The 17,346-nt window shown below is 35.1% G+C and overlaps 1 protein-coding gene across 3 annotated transcripts in view; it reads right to left on the reverse strand.

Moving 5' to 3' along the window:
- Nucleotides 1–17,346, reverse strand: part of LOC136855631 (dual specificity tyrosine-phosphorylation-regulated kinase 1B-like) — a 121,327-nt gene that overhangs the window by 9,452 nt on the left and 94,529 nt on the right. For all 3 annotated transcript variants that reach the window (XM_067132790.1, XM_067132789.1, XM_067132791.1), the window contains exon 7: nucleotides 15,001–15,147. In XM_067132790.1, coding sequence (XP_066988891.1) covers nucleotides 15,001–15,147 — 147 coding nt within the window. The remainder of the gene's footprint in view (nucleotides 1–15,000; nucleotides 15,148–17,346) is intronic.

Below are 17,346 nucleotides of genomic sequence, written 5' to 3' on the forward strand. Positions count from 1 at the left end.
TTTGGACTTTCCACTCACTGTCATATTAATTAAAGTTTATAATGGATGTAATATAAGTAGGTTTCTTTTATAATACTTTTGGTCAAGCACCACTCATAAAATCTGTGAAGTATAAAAGCATGGATATGGACACACAATTTATTATTATATATATATATATATTTATTATTCTATATATATATATATATATATATATATATATATATATATATATATATATATATATATATATATATATATATATATATATATATATATATATATATATATATATATATATATTATATATTATATACGGGTATATTAATTCTCAGGATGTGATGATAATATATAAAAGGCAGCAGTTAACAATGGGGTTCAATTCTGAGGATGTGATGATAACTAACTGAAAATTGGCGCTTTTTGGGCTTATAGGCACTGAAAAACACCTATTTTCGGTTACTGGCACCTCTGTTAGATATGTATTGGCGCAGATAAGCGGAAATTGGCAATTTTCGGCGCTGAAAATTGCCGATTTTGGTCGCTAGACAAGCGCTGTAAAACCGATCGCCGTTAACTGAACCTGCCGTTAACCAGGACTGCTTGTGTGTGTGTGTGTGTATATATATATATAATATAATATACATATATATATATATTATATATATATATATATATATATATATATATATATATATATATATATATATATATATATATATATATATCTATATATCTATATATATATATATATATATATATATATATATATATATATATATATATATATATATATATATATATATATATATATATATATATATATATATATATATATCTATATATATATATATATATATATATATATATATATATATATATATATATATATATATATATATATATATATATATATATATATATTTTGAGTATAAGACAACCTTTAAATAATACAATTCACCCCTAAAAATTGGGGGTCGTCTTATACTACCATTCTAAAAATCAAACCTTGAATTCTAAGTGATGTTATCTGTAGGCTAGCCTCGGCCTCGGTGTGATAACCACCGACATACATGAAAAGATTCACATTATGAAATAAACTGATAATAAAGGTAACAAAACCATTTTTGCCTTATATATTACTGGCATATCCTCATAATAAATAGCCTGTTCGAGGAATAATTCCATATCAATCAAATCAACTTTTATCTATGCAAGGGCAGCTGACAAAATGTAAATATTGAGTTATGTTTGAGCTCTCATCAACCTTTGTCTTTCAGTAACCTAGCATAATTATGGTAGTAATAACATTTAGGATAACATTTATTTTTCATTAAAAATTCAGGTTGTTTGTAACGGTTTAGAACATTTCAGTCATATGAACGATACTTATGTATGATAATTATCATAGTTTATCATGCTGTTAGGGGTTGCTTATGATTGGTGATGAAACATAAATAAAACGATGGTTTCTCTTTTAGGTGATGTCTGTAGGAAAAACGTGACAGAGTTGACCTTGTTATTTCGTTTACCGTATATACTCGTTAACATGGGATCTCACGCATTGTGTGACCCCCAAAATTTCACCAATGAAAAATTATTTTATCATGTATCTCGTGTATCATGCAAGTTCCTTTTTCGAGAGACCAAATTACTATGGACTAACCTCGTTTACTCCATCTCTTTATCTTATCTTCTAGTTAAATAAGTTTAAAAAGTAAAAGCGAATGATAAAGTATCGTTACTTACGTTATACTCGTAAAGGAGTATGGCCATAAACCACTGCACGAGAAACAACTGTTTTGCTATGAACCGGTCTAGGCCATGGCTATGAACAACCGAATCGGATACCAACAGCTGGTTTGCTTTCATTTCAACCATCGTATGATAGCAAACAATTACTGTAGTTATGTTACAAATGATGTTAGGCAGAATAGGAATGATATAAATTTTACATTATAGCCTTATTCGCTATGGAGAAAAGATCGCAAGGAAATATACTGCTAAATTTAAGCTGCAAGCACTAATGACTATAAATTATCGCGCATTGGCAACATGGATGAAACTCCTAAACTTCGATATGCCATCAAACTCCACCGTAAATAATACTGGAGAAAAGTATTTTAATCAAAACTACTGGGCATGAAAGAACACATTCTATGGTTTTAACGTGTATGGCAAATGGGACGAAACCTTCCCGTACGGCCATCTTTAAACAGAAATTGAATTGATGCCGAAACAAAAATTCCCAGAGGGTATCGTTGTCTACGTTCATGAAAACCTAAACAATGCAAATGGTGCATGATCGCTTTGTTTTTATTTTATAATACAATTAGTAATATGCAAATACATAAAATATCACTGGATACAGTGAAGTAAAGGATAACCTGTTAAAAGATCCATGGAAAAGACGTATATTCTTTATGTTTGTATATTATAATACAATACTAATAAGCGAATATTACATATGCTAATTTTATATTTCGTATATGATGCGATCCCCTTAAAATTAGCTTCAAAATTAGGTCTCCAAAAGTCCCATGATACTCGAGTATATTCGGTACTTGAATTTCTAAGGATACAGTAAGTAAAACAGCATTTGTAATAACATCATCTTTACATAACCAATATTTCATAAGATACCTGTTGTTACAAAAGCTAGACTATACGCAGATGGTTTTGTGATTAGCAGTCGTCTTATACTACAGATAGAAGATAAATTCATTGAAATTTGTAATAATTTTGTACCTCATCTTATCTAAAGGTCGTCTTATCCACAAAAATATATGGAATATAAAAGCAAGGTCTACAAAATAGTTTAAATAGCCATTACAACCAGGATTAATAATAACAAATTAGACAGTTATTCTTTAATTTAGCTGATTTTAACTGAAACAATAGACAAGGTGGCTAGATATTTTGCTAAATATTAATTTAGCCAGGTAAAAACTGAACAAATGTCAAGTTGAACAGCTAAATACTGCAAAGAAACTTCATCATCACCTGGCGTGTGCCACACAAGGAACACTGTAAGTGATAATCCCCTACTGGGCTCAAGTCACACAATATTAACTACAGGCATTCCCTGGGGTTACAATGGTCCATCTTATGATATCTGGGCTTGATGATGGCATGAGCGATAATACACATTCAACAGAATGTGTATTATTTTAAATCGTTATTTTTTCCCAGGCAAGTGATTTGTAGTTTGATACTTTCTTGGGAATGAATGCTATGCACCCAGGCAACAGCAACATTCTCATTTCCCCATCTGCCTTGCAGTCACTAGAGTATACAACCAATACTCTGTTATGTTCTGTGATGCTGCTATTTTCTTGGATACCCTAATGTATCTATACTTTGTTTTTAAGCATCAATCATGTCTACAAAATACCCATCTGTGTCTCCTGCTACCAGTGGAAAGAGGAAGCCAATTACCCTTAGGGAAAAACATAAAATAATCACCAAGCATGAAAATGGCAGGCCTATAATGGCCATCACACAGAACTGACTTCCACCACTGACAACCTTGACCATCTTAAGAGGATACGAGAATTAGTGATACTGTGGAATCTTTTGCATCAGTAAAATCTAATGTCACCCTGAAGAAAACAAGTATTGTAACAAGTAATTTTTCCATCTCATTGATTGGCCTAACTCTTTTTAGACTAATCAACAAGATGGAAAAATTACTAGCTACACAGACGGAAGGCCAGGTTTTGAAAAGTATGATGCCTAACCTACTGATCCACCAAGAAGTCTTTTTGAAACCCTTATAGAACATACTGATGATCCTACATATACGGAGCAGTTTACAAGTAACAGGTAGTTCCAATGGTAATGTAAATTTTCCAAGCATGTTTAAGTCGGCTAGACTAAGCTGGGATGCTTGATATTCTGTTTCTTGTTTTCAGAAGTTCTAATAATGGTGTGTTCTTATTATCTTGAAGTTGAGAAGTATTTTTTTGCATGTTTAGTTCTAATTCTTCTATGGTGTTTTAATTTCTTCAACTTTCATTTATGATAGTACTTCATTTGGGTTTGGGTCTTTAGTGTTATTTTCTTTTTGAATTTCAGTTTCTTCATCCTATCTATCTTCTAATTCTTTTTTTTTTTATCTTGCACAATGCTTTGGTTATGGCTTTGTACATAGGTCTTACTTTCAATTCCAGTTTTGCTTCTCTTAAGGACATTCCAGTTCTGTCTTGAAGTATCTTTATTTCCATGATTTATGTACTGTATCTGTATAGTGTGCACACTTTAGATCTTGCATGGCAATTCCGACCACAGTTTGTGTACACTGGTTCACCCCAGCTCCCTTTAATTGTGCAATCATTCAATCTAGCGTGCACTTCTAGAGCTGCCATGGTGTTTCTGCAAGTGTTCAGATTTACTAGTTTTTGCACTGTGTGGGGTTAGGTAAGAAAGTGTCCAGATTTACTAGTTTTTGCATTGTAAGCGTTTAGGTAATTACAGTAGAACCTCTGACTCCGGTGCTAATCCGTTCTAGAAGATGCGTCGAGATGCGATGCAGTTGAGATCTGAATCAATTTTTCCCATAAGAAACAACTGAAAGCGGAATAATCCGTTCTCGACCAAGTTATTACCCTAACCTTGCCTTTTTATATAAAGTGTTACACATAAATTACAATTAAATAAGTTCAGAGTTAAATAACATACCAGATTAGATGCACTTTTTTTATTTTTAAATGTATACTTTATCAAAAAAACTGCCCTGCATCCAATGCAGCTGTATTATGGATAGGAGACCGAATGCTGTAGGCTAGGCTAGGTACTGGGTAGGCACAAAAATTGTTGCAAATAATAAAACATTGAAAACAAACTTACGATACGTTGGCAGTTAGCCTATCAGCCATTTAGACTGAGTAGATGCAAACAAATCATAGTGCCACCCTATGGCATGTCACCCTAACACATAAATGTTGTTTATGTACAGTATTTATGGTAAATTTCATAGAGAGTCTACTGGAATAATATACTCTCACAATATTGTATTTCATGCACAGAATCATATATTTTTTCCTTACAAAATCACTTTAAAATATCTTTCAATAAATGTACAGTATGATGAGACATTCTATAATTGTTTTTTCCACAAAATATCTTTGTAAAATAGGGGTGCGTCTTATGCGAAGGTGTGCCTTATACGACGACAAATATGGTAATTTAAGTAATCAGAACGTTAGAAAGTTTTTAACTACTACAGTATGGCCCATACCTTGACATTAATGATGATCTTGATCTGCGGACATGGATGTGGAAGGGAGGTATGGGAAGGGAGTCACTGTTTGGAAAATCCCCTTCCATAAAAACTAGTAGCAGTTTTTCAGGAGATTTTTCCTTCTTTGCTTTTTTCACCAGGACCTTGCTGGCTTTCTTCTCTAAAAAATAACTCAAATGTGGTCTGTTGTTGATGCTGTTTTCTATAAGGGTTAACTAAATTATCATCAACAATATCAGTAACACAGTTAACCAGTTCCTTATCATGACGATTCTTTTCAAAAAACCCTTGGACTTTCTCCCGGTGAAGAAGCATTTCTTTGATTTCTGAAGTAGCTGACTCCCTCTTACTTTTCCCTTCTCCAGACATCTCCTCAGCCAAAATCTTCTGCTGCTCCTCTTGAAGTTCCTGGAGTTCCTCTGTTGTGAGTTCAGTGCTGTGTTCTTTAACCAGCCCCTCAATGTCATCAGCACTGACCTCCAAGCCCATGGACTTGGCCACAGAAACAATTTCCTCAACATCTGGGTCAAGCAGAGGAAAGGGCTCAGCTTTAGGGTCAGTTGCAAGCTGACTAGGGGCATCAAAACCTTCAAAGTAGGAACCACATCAGGCCAAAGGTTTCTCCAAGCTTCTCTTAGAGTCCTCTTTGAGACATCTGCCCATGCTTTGTTTATTAGCCTAAGACTACTCAAAATATGGAAATGTTCCTTCCAGAATTCGGCCAAAGTTAGGCTAGTTTCACTGGTCACTTCAAAAAACCTTTGGAACAGTGCCTTAGTGTACAGTTTTTTGAAATTAGAAATGACCTGCTGGTCCATGGGCTGTATTTGTGAGGTTGTTCTGGGTAGCAAAAATTTTATTTTTAGCCAGCTAAATTCATCTGCTAACTCGTACTCCAAGTCTTGGGGGTGGCCAGGGGCACTGTCCAAAATAAGAACTGCCTTGAATGGCAAACTGTTTTCCTCTAGGTATTTTTTTTTGGGCATACACTTCAAAAATCCACTCCCTAAAAATCTGCCTTGTTACCCAAACATGCTCTTTATTACTTTATGTTTATTAAAAACTCTAGGGGTTTCAGAGTGGTAGACCAATGGAGGCTTTATTTTTAAATCACCACTAGCATTTGCACATAAAGTTAGCCTATCTTTCATTGGTTTGTGGCCTGGCAATTTCTTTTCCTCTTCAGTAATATAGGTCCATCTGGCATCTTCTTCTAAATAGGCCTGTCTCATCGCAATTAAAGATTAAATTTGGCAAATAGCCATTTTCGTCAACGAATTGCTGAAATTCTTTCACATAGTTTTTGGCAGCTTTTTTATCCGCAATCGCTACCTCCCCAAGCCTTACAACACTATGAATGCCACTTCTTTTCTTACATCTATCAAAACCATCCCCTACTAGCCATACACTCATGCTCAGTATTACCACTTGATCTAGGACTGTTTTTCATAGGATCAGCACGCAAACTTTGAGCCTTAGCGCAAATTATAGCCTCCAAAACGCTATCACCAACAATCTGTTTTCCGTTTATCCATATTAACAACAATTTTTCTATGTCATCTATTGTGGGAAGCCTCTGTTTTGTTAAACTCGTAACACCCTTGGCAACACTAGCAGATTTTATTGCCTCTTTATGCTTTAAAAATGTACTCACAGTGAAACTTTGGTAGCTTACACTGAGAAACTAAATCAGTCACACGAATGCCTCTTTCATACTTTTTCAATAATCTCTTTTTCTAAGTTCGACTGTGGTTCTTACCGTTTTCCTTGTCTGTAATGGCTTTCTTGGGACCAATGTTTTTATCAAAATATAGTACAAAAAGCCACAAAAACTAAGGACATACATAAAAACACTCGAAGCACAGCTGAGTGGGGTTTAAACGATGCTTGGGAACAATGCCAACTAGCGCTGACTAACTGAAACATGAAACACTTGGTTTACAAAAATCAAGTGGTTTATCGGGTCGGATTCCAGTTTTTCGTTCGAGCTCCAATGCAAAATTTACTTGAAATTTCGCATCAAAATCCGATTATGTTGAGGAGTTCTGATACGGTCAAGGACCGCGGTTATATATAAACACAGTAAACCCCCGGATTCGCGGGGGATGCATACCACACCCCCTGCGAATAGCTAAAACCCACGAATACTTAGGACCCTTCTAAAAACACTTAGAACTGCCTTCTGATAGTTCAAAGGCACACAAAACAAACTGAAAATGCTTATACAGGTATTATCCTACTTACAACGGGGTTAGGTTCCAAAAAAAGCATTGTTTGTTGGAAAAAACGTAAGAAATACCAAAACGTATCTCGAACATAGCCTAGCCTACACTAGGTTATTCGGTACCATGTACTGTATACATATATGGTAGCCTAGCTTACATTATACTGTACTCTATATTCGCATATCGTATTATACAAACATGGGTAGCATAGCCTACATTATACTGTATGCTATATTCGCATATGGTATTACACAAACGTCAACATAACGAATGTGCATCTTTTCCATGGATCTTTTAAAATGTTATGCCTTAATTCACTGTATCCAATAATATTGTATATATTCTTATATTGCTTTTGTATTAAAAATTGTGTTCATAGCGATCAGTGTTTTGGTTCGGAAATGTTTACACAGTGCTTATTTTGCCTCTAGATACTTCATTTATATGGGGCAAGGTTATTTTTCGTTATACGAAGTGTTTTTAAGTCGAAATATAACTAAAATACGTCTCGTTGTGAAATTAATTCCTCTATTATTTTCATTAATAGATGACGATTGACGATGGGCACTTGGTTTTTGTTTTGTGTAAAAAAAATTCAAGATTTCGTTCGCTATTTTTACTTGATTTCATCATGATACGAGCTTTACATATTTATCGTTTAACGGTGTAAAAGTAACATTAATGTGTTCTTTCATGCCCAGTAGTTTTGATTAAAATACTTTCTCTCCCATTTCAATTACGATCGATTTTCATCCATGTTGCTGATGCACGATAATTTACAGTATAGTCATTAGCAGCTTGAACATTGTTTTCTCAGTTTCAGCTACAACTAGCAGCTTAAATTTAGCAGTATATTTCCTTGACGATCTTTTATCCTTACCAAATAAGGTATAATGTAAAAATATATCAGTCCTATTCTACATAACGTTATTTGTGCCATAACCTATGGTAATCATTTATTACCATATGATGGTTGAAATACAGGTAAACGGCTGTTATTATCAGATTCGGTTATAAGCAAAACAACAGTTACTTGGTCGGTTGTTTATGGCTGTACGCACTTATCAAAGAGTGTAACGTTACTAACAATACTTTTATCATTCTCTTTTACTTTTTAAACTAGAAGATGGGATAAAGAGATGGACGAAAAGTTGTCTATTGTAATTTGGTCTCTCTCACTGCCTGATTACACTGCTGCCTGCACCCGCGCAAAATTTAAACGTATTTTATAAATAATATTGCCGCATTGGTATTAATTGCTTACCCCATTGCAAAATCCAATTATTTTAAGGTGAATTATCGTAACTCGAGCATTACCTGAGTATTTTAATAGTTTTATCACAAAAAGTGCATTTAGTCATGAAAATGAGATGAAAGTACAGTATTTAGTGAATATTTCTCAGTGAAAAATACCACAAATGGGTAAATTTTCCGCAAATAATGGGTAGATATGTTCCAAAGAGAAATCCGTGAATACGAGAGTCCGCAAATCGTGAGAATGCGAATACGGGGGTTTACTATATATGCATGCATGCATGTATATATATATATATATATATATATATATATATATATATATATATATATATATATATATATATATATATATATATATATATATATATATATATATATATATATAATATATATATATATATATATATATATAGATGGTTATCGCTGCCAGATCACTAACTTTCAAGAATCTAATGGGGAAATTCCTGACAGTAGTAGACAGTAAGGGTACAGGCAGGCCCACAATTATGTCACAACCCTCTTCAAGGGTTGGGCTTTCTGTGTCCCAAAGGTACACGTGGGGTACATAGCTGTTTCCCCTGTCTTAACCTAAAAATTTAATTAAGGTCCTGCTGACTTTCCTCGCTTTACTGGTTGTAGAGCTCTTTCCTTAATCCGAAGGTATGAGCCAAGGATGTGGCCAAAAGCAGTGCCCCAGGTAACATAAGAGACTTTATAATGCAACAGCAGCCTCCATCTTGAGTTCAGCCAACTTTCAACCACAGGTAACCTCTGCCTGATTGAGCCCCGAACTGTGGGAACTCACTTTTTCTCACACTAGATTGATTGCGCCATTCCCGGATGTTGCCGATAAACTTGGGTCACCTTGACATAACAGTGTGTGTGCAAGCAATAACAGGAAGCAAAGACGGTATGTGCCCCAGAAAGGAAATTGGTTGGGCAGTGTATTTTTCTTTGACTCATTTTTTATCATCACTCTGCATTTCATTGCTAAAGTAAATTCTTATCTCTTCAACTTAAAAGTGACTTTCCTATACTCAGTGTGTAATTCTTTGAACAGCGAATAACATAATTCTCACCCCTTGCCAAGAAGTGAGTAAAGGAATTCCCTCCAATCTTTTCATTAACTCAATTATAGAGAGATTGTAATTCAGCAGTAGTCTCATCTGGAATTGTCTCATTTCCAAGAGTGTTATCAGTGCAGTTACCTACATAGCTGTGCCTCTGTGTTTCTGATTGCCAAAAGAAATCCACCATACTGAGGCTGATAGAATATCATTGCCAATTGGCTTAGGGACCAATTGCTAGTGGCCAGTATTTGTAAATCTGATGCACAGTCATTCACTCAGTAATTGCTGTTGTGTCCTTTTTTTCCATTTGTTATTTTAGTGGGTGTCCAATTTTTCCCTGTTCAATATACCATGCTGTGTGTGTAAATAATAAACTAGTGTTAAGAAGCATACTTTTAATTGGCGACCTACCAATTAGCAATTATTCTTTTAATTATTCTGTTTGTAGGACTTACGATGGATTTTGCAAGGCTAAGATTATTAACTTAACTACTCACTTATCCGCCCCACCCTTGTAATCCATAACAATATGACAAATTTTTTAATCAATTTGTATTTTTCCTAGCTAACAAATCTGCAGTCTTAACTTATGGATAATAAAAACAAACAAGGAATTGGTGGGCAATGAGGTAGGCTGATAGGCCTAGGTGGTAACTGTCAAACTCCTTTGCATGTGAGTCCAAGAGATGACGCTTCAGTTTCTTCCAGCCCAGGTAACTTGATTGAGGGGTGACTAGAGGTGGGCCCTATCAGTTAAGACCGCAGGTTTGTTAGCTTTGAAAAATACAAATTGATTAAAAAATTTGTCCTTTGTTCATATGAAGAACAAACTTAGGTCTTAACTAATGGACAGACTCACTTTTGGAGGGAGAAAAGGTCTGAAACTGAATGGAGGTTCTGCACACCTGGTAACTCTTCCTGGCTTCTAGAAGCCTATGGAAGGGAACCAAAGCCTGTGACATGATAAATTATCAATCCTCTCTCCCCTTGCTAGAGAGAGGAGGGACTCGCTTTTGCAAGAGTTTTAATATTCTTGTAGGAATAAGGAAAACTCAAACCAAAAGGCTGCAGCCTCACCTGTATCAAACCTGATCCAGCACATAATGGAATGATTTCTCATTGCCCGCCGGGTACAGAAAAGAAAGGAAAAGGAAAGAGTCCATTCATCTCATTCATTCTCACTTTCATACCATCATCTTAGGTAAAATACAAACTGTCCCACTAGGGGCACTGGATGAGTCACACAACTTGCTGAGCAGATAACCACCGGACCCAAGGAAAAAGTGTCCAAGGACCTGTGGGCAACGTCCCGCAGATAGATGGAAGTGAAGGTGGTCTGACGAAGCCAAGTGCCAGCCTTCAAAATCCTTTGAACAGATAAGTTCTTCTTGAATGCCAAAGAAGGGACTAGTCCTCTAACATCATGTGCTTTTGCAAGCACTGTGTTAGGACTGGAGCATTAAGTCAAACCATAAGCTTGTCTGATAGTTCCACGAAGCCAAAAGGAGATCGTATTCTTGGACACTTCTTTCTTGTTCCAGCCAGTGCTAAGAAAAACTCTTCGGACCCAGGTCTGAGATGGCGAGTCCTTTTCAGGTAGCAGCGAAGTGCTCTGCCATGACAAAAGAGCAACTTGTCCAGTTCGTTATCAACAAAGTCATTCCGTTATCAACAAAGTCATTAAGAGACAGAATGGAAAAGGATTCATATATGTCACTGTGAGGAGAGGGGTTTTGAGTCTTAGCCATGAATTCCGGGACAGATTCGAAGGCTACGGGCATCCAACCCCTCGTATATTTGACACCAAAGGATAGGCCGTGGAGTTCACCAACTCGTTTCGAAGAGGCCAGGGCCAACAGGAAAACCGTCTTGAGACTCAGGTTCTTGTCTGACACACAACGTAAAGGCTCAAACAGAGCACGGATGACGCTGCCCAGTGCCAAAGTCAGGTCCCAAAAGGGTGGTCTATGCTCCTTAGGAGGACAAGACTGCTCAAAGCTCTTGAGAAGCATTGAGATTCCCTACAAGGAAGAAAAATTAACATTCCTCATACATAGAACCGCACTCAAGGCAGCTCTGTAGTCCTTGATGGAAGACAAGGAAAGTTGTTTCTCTCTGCAGAGAAAAGCAAGGAAGTCTGCTACTTGCTGAACAGAAGTTCCAACTGGAGAGAGACCAGGTTGATGACACCAGCCAAAGTAAACGGCCCACTTGCCCTGGTACATGGCTGAGAAAGATGATCTGAAGATAGCCAGACATCTCTGATGCTGCTCTGCGAGAAAAGCCTCTTGCTCGGAGGAGATACTGGATAGTCTGTGTATGTATATGTACGTATGTGTGTGTGTGTATCAACTTTGTTAATTTACAAGAAAAAGTATCTCCGAATTGTTTCTTCTGGCAACTCATGGCAATGAAGCTATCGGTAGTACCAAGACCACCGGTGGTCTTGGCAGTTTTCAATCAGCCAAGATTTTGAAAATGACGGCAATATCAAATGCAAATGGCATACAATGGCAGTGTTTATATTACGTGATACAGTAACAATATGATAATACTGTACATGCAAAATACTGTAACTGGATGCAGCAAGCAAAACAACCTTTATTTAAATAATCAATGTTGTAAATATAGTTGTATTGTTTAACCTTTGCAAATGATTAATTTTTCCAGAAAATATTTCTGTTTTCAGAGCTTTTCGGTTTTTAGAATTACAGATAAGAGATCATACACCTATCTAGATATTTTATTGTTTGCATTAATATTAATATTTTAAAATTAGTAAGTCTGTTATAAGGGGTTTAGGGGTGTATATACTTGGTGTATATACTTAAGAGTAAAAGTTGTATGGGGTAATGTAAGATGACTTTGGGTGCTTTGGGATGACGGTTTGAGGTGTATTTTTGTTTGAAATGATATTAAACTGTTTTAGTATGATAATTTAAGGTATATTTTTGTTTGAACTATTAAATTAAGCAGTGGACTTTTAAAATAGGCAGTTATAAAAGTTATAGTTTAAGGGGTGCAAAAACACATTCACATATATATACAACAATATAGTGGAGTTAGTTACATTGGTATACACTTGGACACTTTTATCTGTTATCTCAGTACACACACGCACACATATATATAAATAAAGACAAACTCCACGAAAGAACGAGAAACACTCGAGTGCTGCGAGGCCTTTCGACTTGTTGTCCTTTACTTCATGGATATTGTCTTTATTTATATATTCATCACGTTCCATATTTTTGTCATTCAGTATATCTACATATATATATATATATATATATATATATATATATATATATATATATATATATATATATAATATACAGGCAGTCCCCGGTTTACTGACGGGTCCGCTATTACAACGTTCGAGGTTCTGACGCTTTTCAAATATATTTATCAGAAATTATTTCCTGGTTTACGATGCATGTTCCAGGGTTACGACGCGTTGTACGCCGATCCGACGGAAGAAATATGGCTCCAAAACAGCAAAATAATCTAAATTTGGAGGTTTTTTTATGAAAAACTCAATAAAAATGCAGTTTACATTGTTTTCAATACACTCAAAGCATTAAAAGTAAGGTTTTCTTAGGATTTTCGACGATTTTTTGATTTACGACGATTTTCGGTTTACGACGCGGCGTAAAAACGGAACCCCGTCGTAAACCGGGGACTGCCTGTATATATATACATACACACAGCAGAAAAGTTCGTGTTTTGCCGACTTACTTCATGTCTGATGCCGAAACTTGTTGTTCCATTAAGTTATAGTGCCGTTAACTTTATGCCTATCATTGCCATTAGCACCGTCAATGGCACTTACAGCACTGTAACTTGATGCAACATCAAGTTATAACGCTGAAAAAGCGCCGTAACATTGAATCCACTGTAAGTCAGTGTCGCATTGTAAATATATATATATAACATATTTACTACAAAACTATATATATCTGTTAACAATCTGTAATCCTCATCACTGGTGAATGTAAAAAGTTGGTAAGTGATAGAGAATATATATGGAATATGCAGGAGTGGTATGACAACTTTGGTGGTACTGGAAATCATGGTAGTCCTCTGATGAAAGGGATCAGTCTACATCATTTTTAGTCCTCGTTAGCTCCCACCCATGTAGAATTTGGTGGGTATATTTACTGAAACCCTTTCTAGAGAGTAGGTCTTAAGTATTAAAACTGTCCATGAAGTCCAATTTGCAGTGTCCCTCTGACAGATTCATACTCATAGTTTGAATAATTATGGGAGGTTCCAGATTCTTCCTTTTGTACGGGGAGCTTCACTCCAACTTATGGCGTGGCCTTTATCCCTCATGAGAACAAAATCCCTGAGCTCTTTGAAGCATATCTTACTGATCTTTTATGTTCTAATCTATCAGTCTTCCTAAAGTAAATTTCAAAACAAAGAACACAGTTTGTGACTTTATAATTACTGCTTTCTGCTTTGTTTTTTATTTAAAAAAAAAAAAAAAAAAGACTTGGTGAACTACCGATGGATTTAGGAAGATCTTATACGCAAATTTAATAGCTTGCACATCCCCTTGAAAAACATCAAAATGCTTATTCTACACAATGAACCGTTATTTACTGAAGTCCTGATTGCCAGTGTCACTTTTACTGAAGTCCTGATTGCCAATGTGTCATTTTTTCTAAGTACAAAATTACTATTATATGAACATTTTCCTCTTGGCATTGATAAGAAAATGTTTAATTTTGAACTTTTACATACAAAACTTCAGCTGTAGTATGGGCAGCCCTTCCCCCTTCTTCTAGGAAAACTCAAACTGTGGAGGCATTCTGAACTACATTTGAAATACAGTGGTTGGCTGAAAGGTGCCAGCCAGCAGCCTGTACCAGCAAGCTTTTCAGGTTAAAGAATGTAAGAAAACTGGACTTTTACTATTTTGATAGAAACTTTGCTAAAGAACACCACAACCGTCAACAAACTTAAATTTGCTATGTATTTCTTAGCAGAGTTCCTTTGTCTATAATAAAAAAAAGAATTACATTCCAATGCCACTGGGTAATACACAACCATACGTATACGATGTAACATTATAGACTAACAGGCAGCCAAAAATTTATGCATTAAAGCTTTGATCGAAAACAAATTCAAAAGCCTGATAAAAATGTTGCCTAATTCATCATCCATACAAATTTTGTTGCACATTAAAGAGCTACTTCCCAAATGATGTGTAGCCACTTACCTCATTAGCCCCAGAGAATAATGGTTCTCCGGTATGCATCTCAACCAGTATGCAACCAAGACTCCACATGTCAATGGCCATGTTATATGGGATACCTAGCAATACTTCAGGTGACCGATAGAACCTTGACTGAATGTACTGGTATATCTGAAATTAAAAGAAAAATATGAAAAGCTCATAAAAGGACAAATAAACTTTCTTCAACTGAAGCTTTTAACATGTAATCAATTTTATTTTGTCATACCTCTTCCAGATATTTCCACCACTATTAATACCTCGGCAAAAAATTTTCCCGATTGTGTTTCCTTCAAATGCCACCTTCAGTGCTAACTCTTAAGCAAAATATTTCCATGACTGTTTCTTATAAATGTAGAGATACCAGTTAATATCACTTCTACTTTTATTTCAACTCAATACAAAGCTGTTGTGTCAACGTGTTAATAAATATATTTCTTTCGTAACTACTTGTGACGAACAATCTGGTCAAGTGCAACGTTTACTACAGTACTAAAATCATATTTACTCATGTTTATAGCAAAATAATCAGACCTGATATGTTATTTAGTCACTGGAAAAACTTGGAAATACAGTACTTAATTCTTAAAAAAAAATACCTATGCAAAAAATTGAAGGGCGCAAAAAAGTTAGTCTCACAAATGGGTTAACCACACACATCTAGAACCACAATGAAGCATTAGCAAACTGACAGTATGAAAAAAAATGTAATTTCAACTATTACAAAAAAATCCTGGTGCTTTCCTTACAATAAAATTTTCATGTTATACATTTGAACTCCCTCTAATGTTGGCCCAATAAACATCTTACACTAATGTCCAAGGTCACAGGAATTTTAATGAAAAATAAAAAATCCGAAAGTCTGTTACAGGGGACCTCGGCTTTAGGAAGCATGGTTAACAAAAACTGTACACTGCTACTTTATGTACGACGTTACAGTACTGTACTGAATTATTAATTTACCATATTTTACTTTATAGTCTACTGATTTCCTATCATCCAGACAATCTTTTTACAGAAACAAGTAAATACACCGCCACACCACTATATATAGCGTACTCTACCTCTCTCAGCATTGTAAAAAACTGACTAGATTAGCCTAAGGTTAGCTTATTGCTATGTAGGAATCAGAGTTGGGTGCTTTTCACCTCGAACGAAAATTATTCATTCCATACATAATTAGATTCATTAGGTCTGTGAAGATTGTAAATTTGTTCACCACAAAACTGAGCAGATTTTGTGATAAAAATTTATAACAAAACTTGTACATTTTAAAATAAAATTTATGATATAACTTTGTAACAATTTTTTTCTTAATTCTAAAATCTCTAAATCCCTAGGGAAAATTTTTCTGGGAATCTGGTAAACTGGATCCATGAAGTTTATAACTTTGATCATGAGGAAATCTTGTAGATTTTATCATTTTCATGACATGACTGCAAATTTTATGATGAAATTTATGACAAAACTTAAATGTTTTTGCAACACTTTTTTTCATGCTCTAAAATCGGAAAAGCTCAGTGCACAAAAATTTTTTTACTTCTCTATCTGTCTGATTCTCATATTAGCCTTGAGAATTACCGTATTTGACGGCGTATAAGACGCACTTTAAAAAAAAAAAAAAAAAAAAAAAGCCTAAAAAATCCCCCTGCATCCTATGTACACAATGTAGGCTCAAAATTTAAGAATTTTGGCCAAAATTATACATGAAACGTCACGTAGATGTTGTAGCCTAGCCTAACATTCGGTGTTATCCTAATAACCTATTAAAAAACAAAGTTTATTATAATTATTTATCATTATCACACTTACCAAAACCGCAATTACTACTGCTAGTATTAATCAATATCTACGTTGTTATTATCGATATTTTCATTAAAATGTGTTAATATCATTATCGTCGTCTACAGCGGATTGCCGCATTCCACATTTACAGACTTACAGTACATGTACTGCCACCAATTGGTGATTATCTCGAGAGCTTTACAGATAACAAGGCTTCGTTCAGTTGGTAGTTGACAATTCCTGCTAACATTCTCTTTACACATGACAACATGGCTTCGATCAATTGGTGGTTGACAATTCCTGCTACCATTCTCTTTAGGCATAATAACAAGGCTTCGTTGAGTTGATACTTCGTAACTCGTGCTAGCATTTTCTTTTAAGTATAATAACAAGGCTTTGTTCAGTTGCTCACGAGACTCAAGCCGTTACATAGGAAACATTTTTATTTATTGGATTTTACCCCTTGATTGCATACTTTTATAATATATAATGGATATATATAACATATATTACTGTAGGTAACATCTTTATTAATGTTTTTGTTGA

Source organism: Macrobrachium rosenbergii, chromosome 32 (assembly GCF_040412425.1).
Source record: "Macrobrachium rosenbergii isolate ZJJX-2024 chromosome 32, ASM4041242v1, whole genome shotgun sequence".
NCBI classification, from domain to species: domain Eukaryota; kingdom Metazoa; phylum Arthropoda; class Malacostraca; order Decapoda; family Palaemonidae; genus Macrobrachium; species Macrobrachium rosenbergii.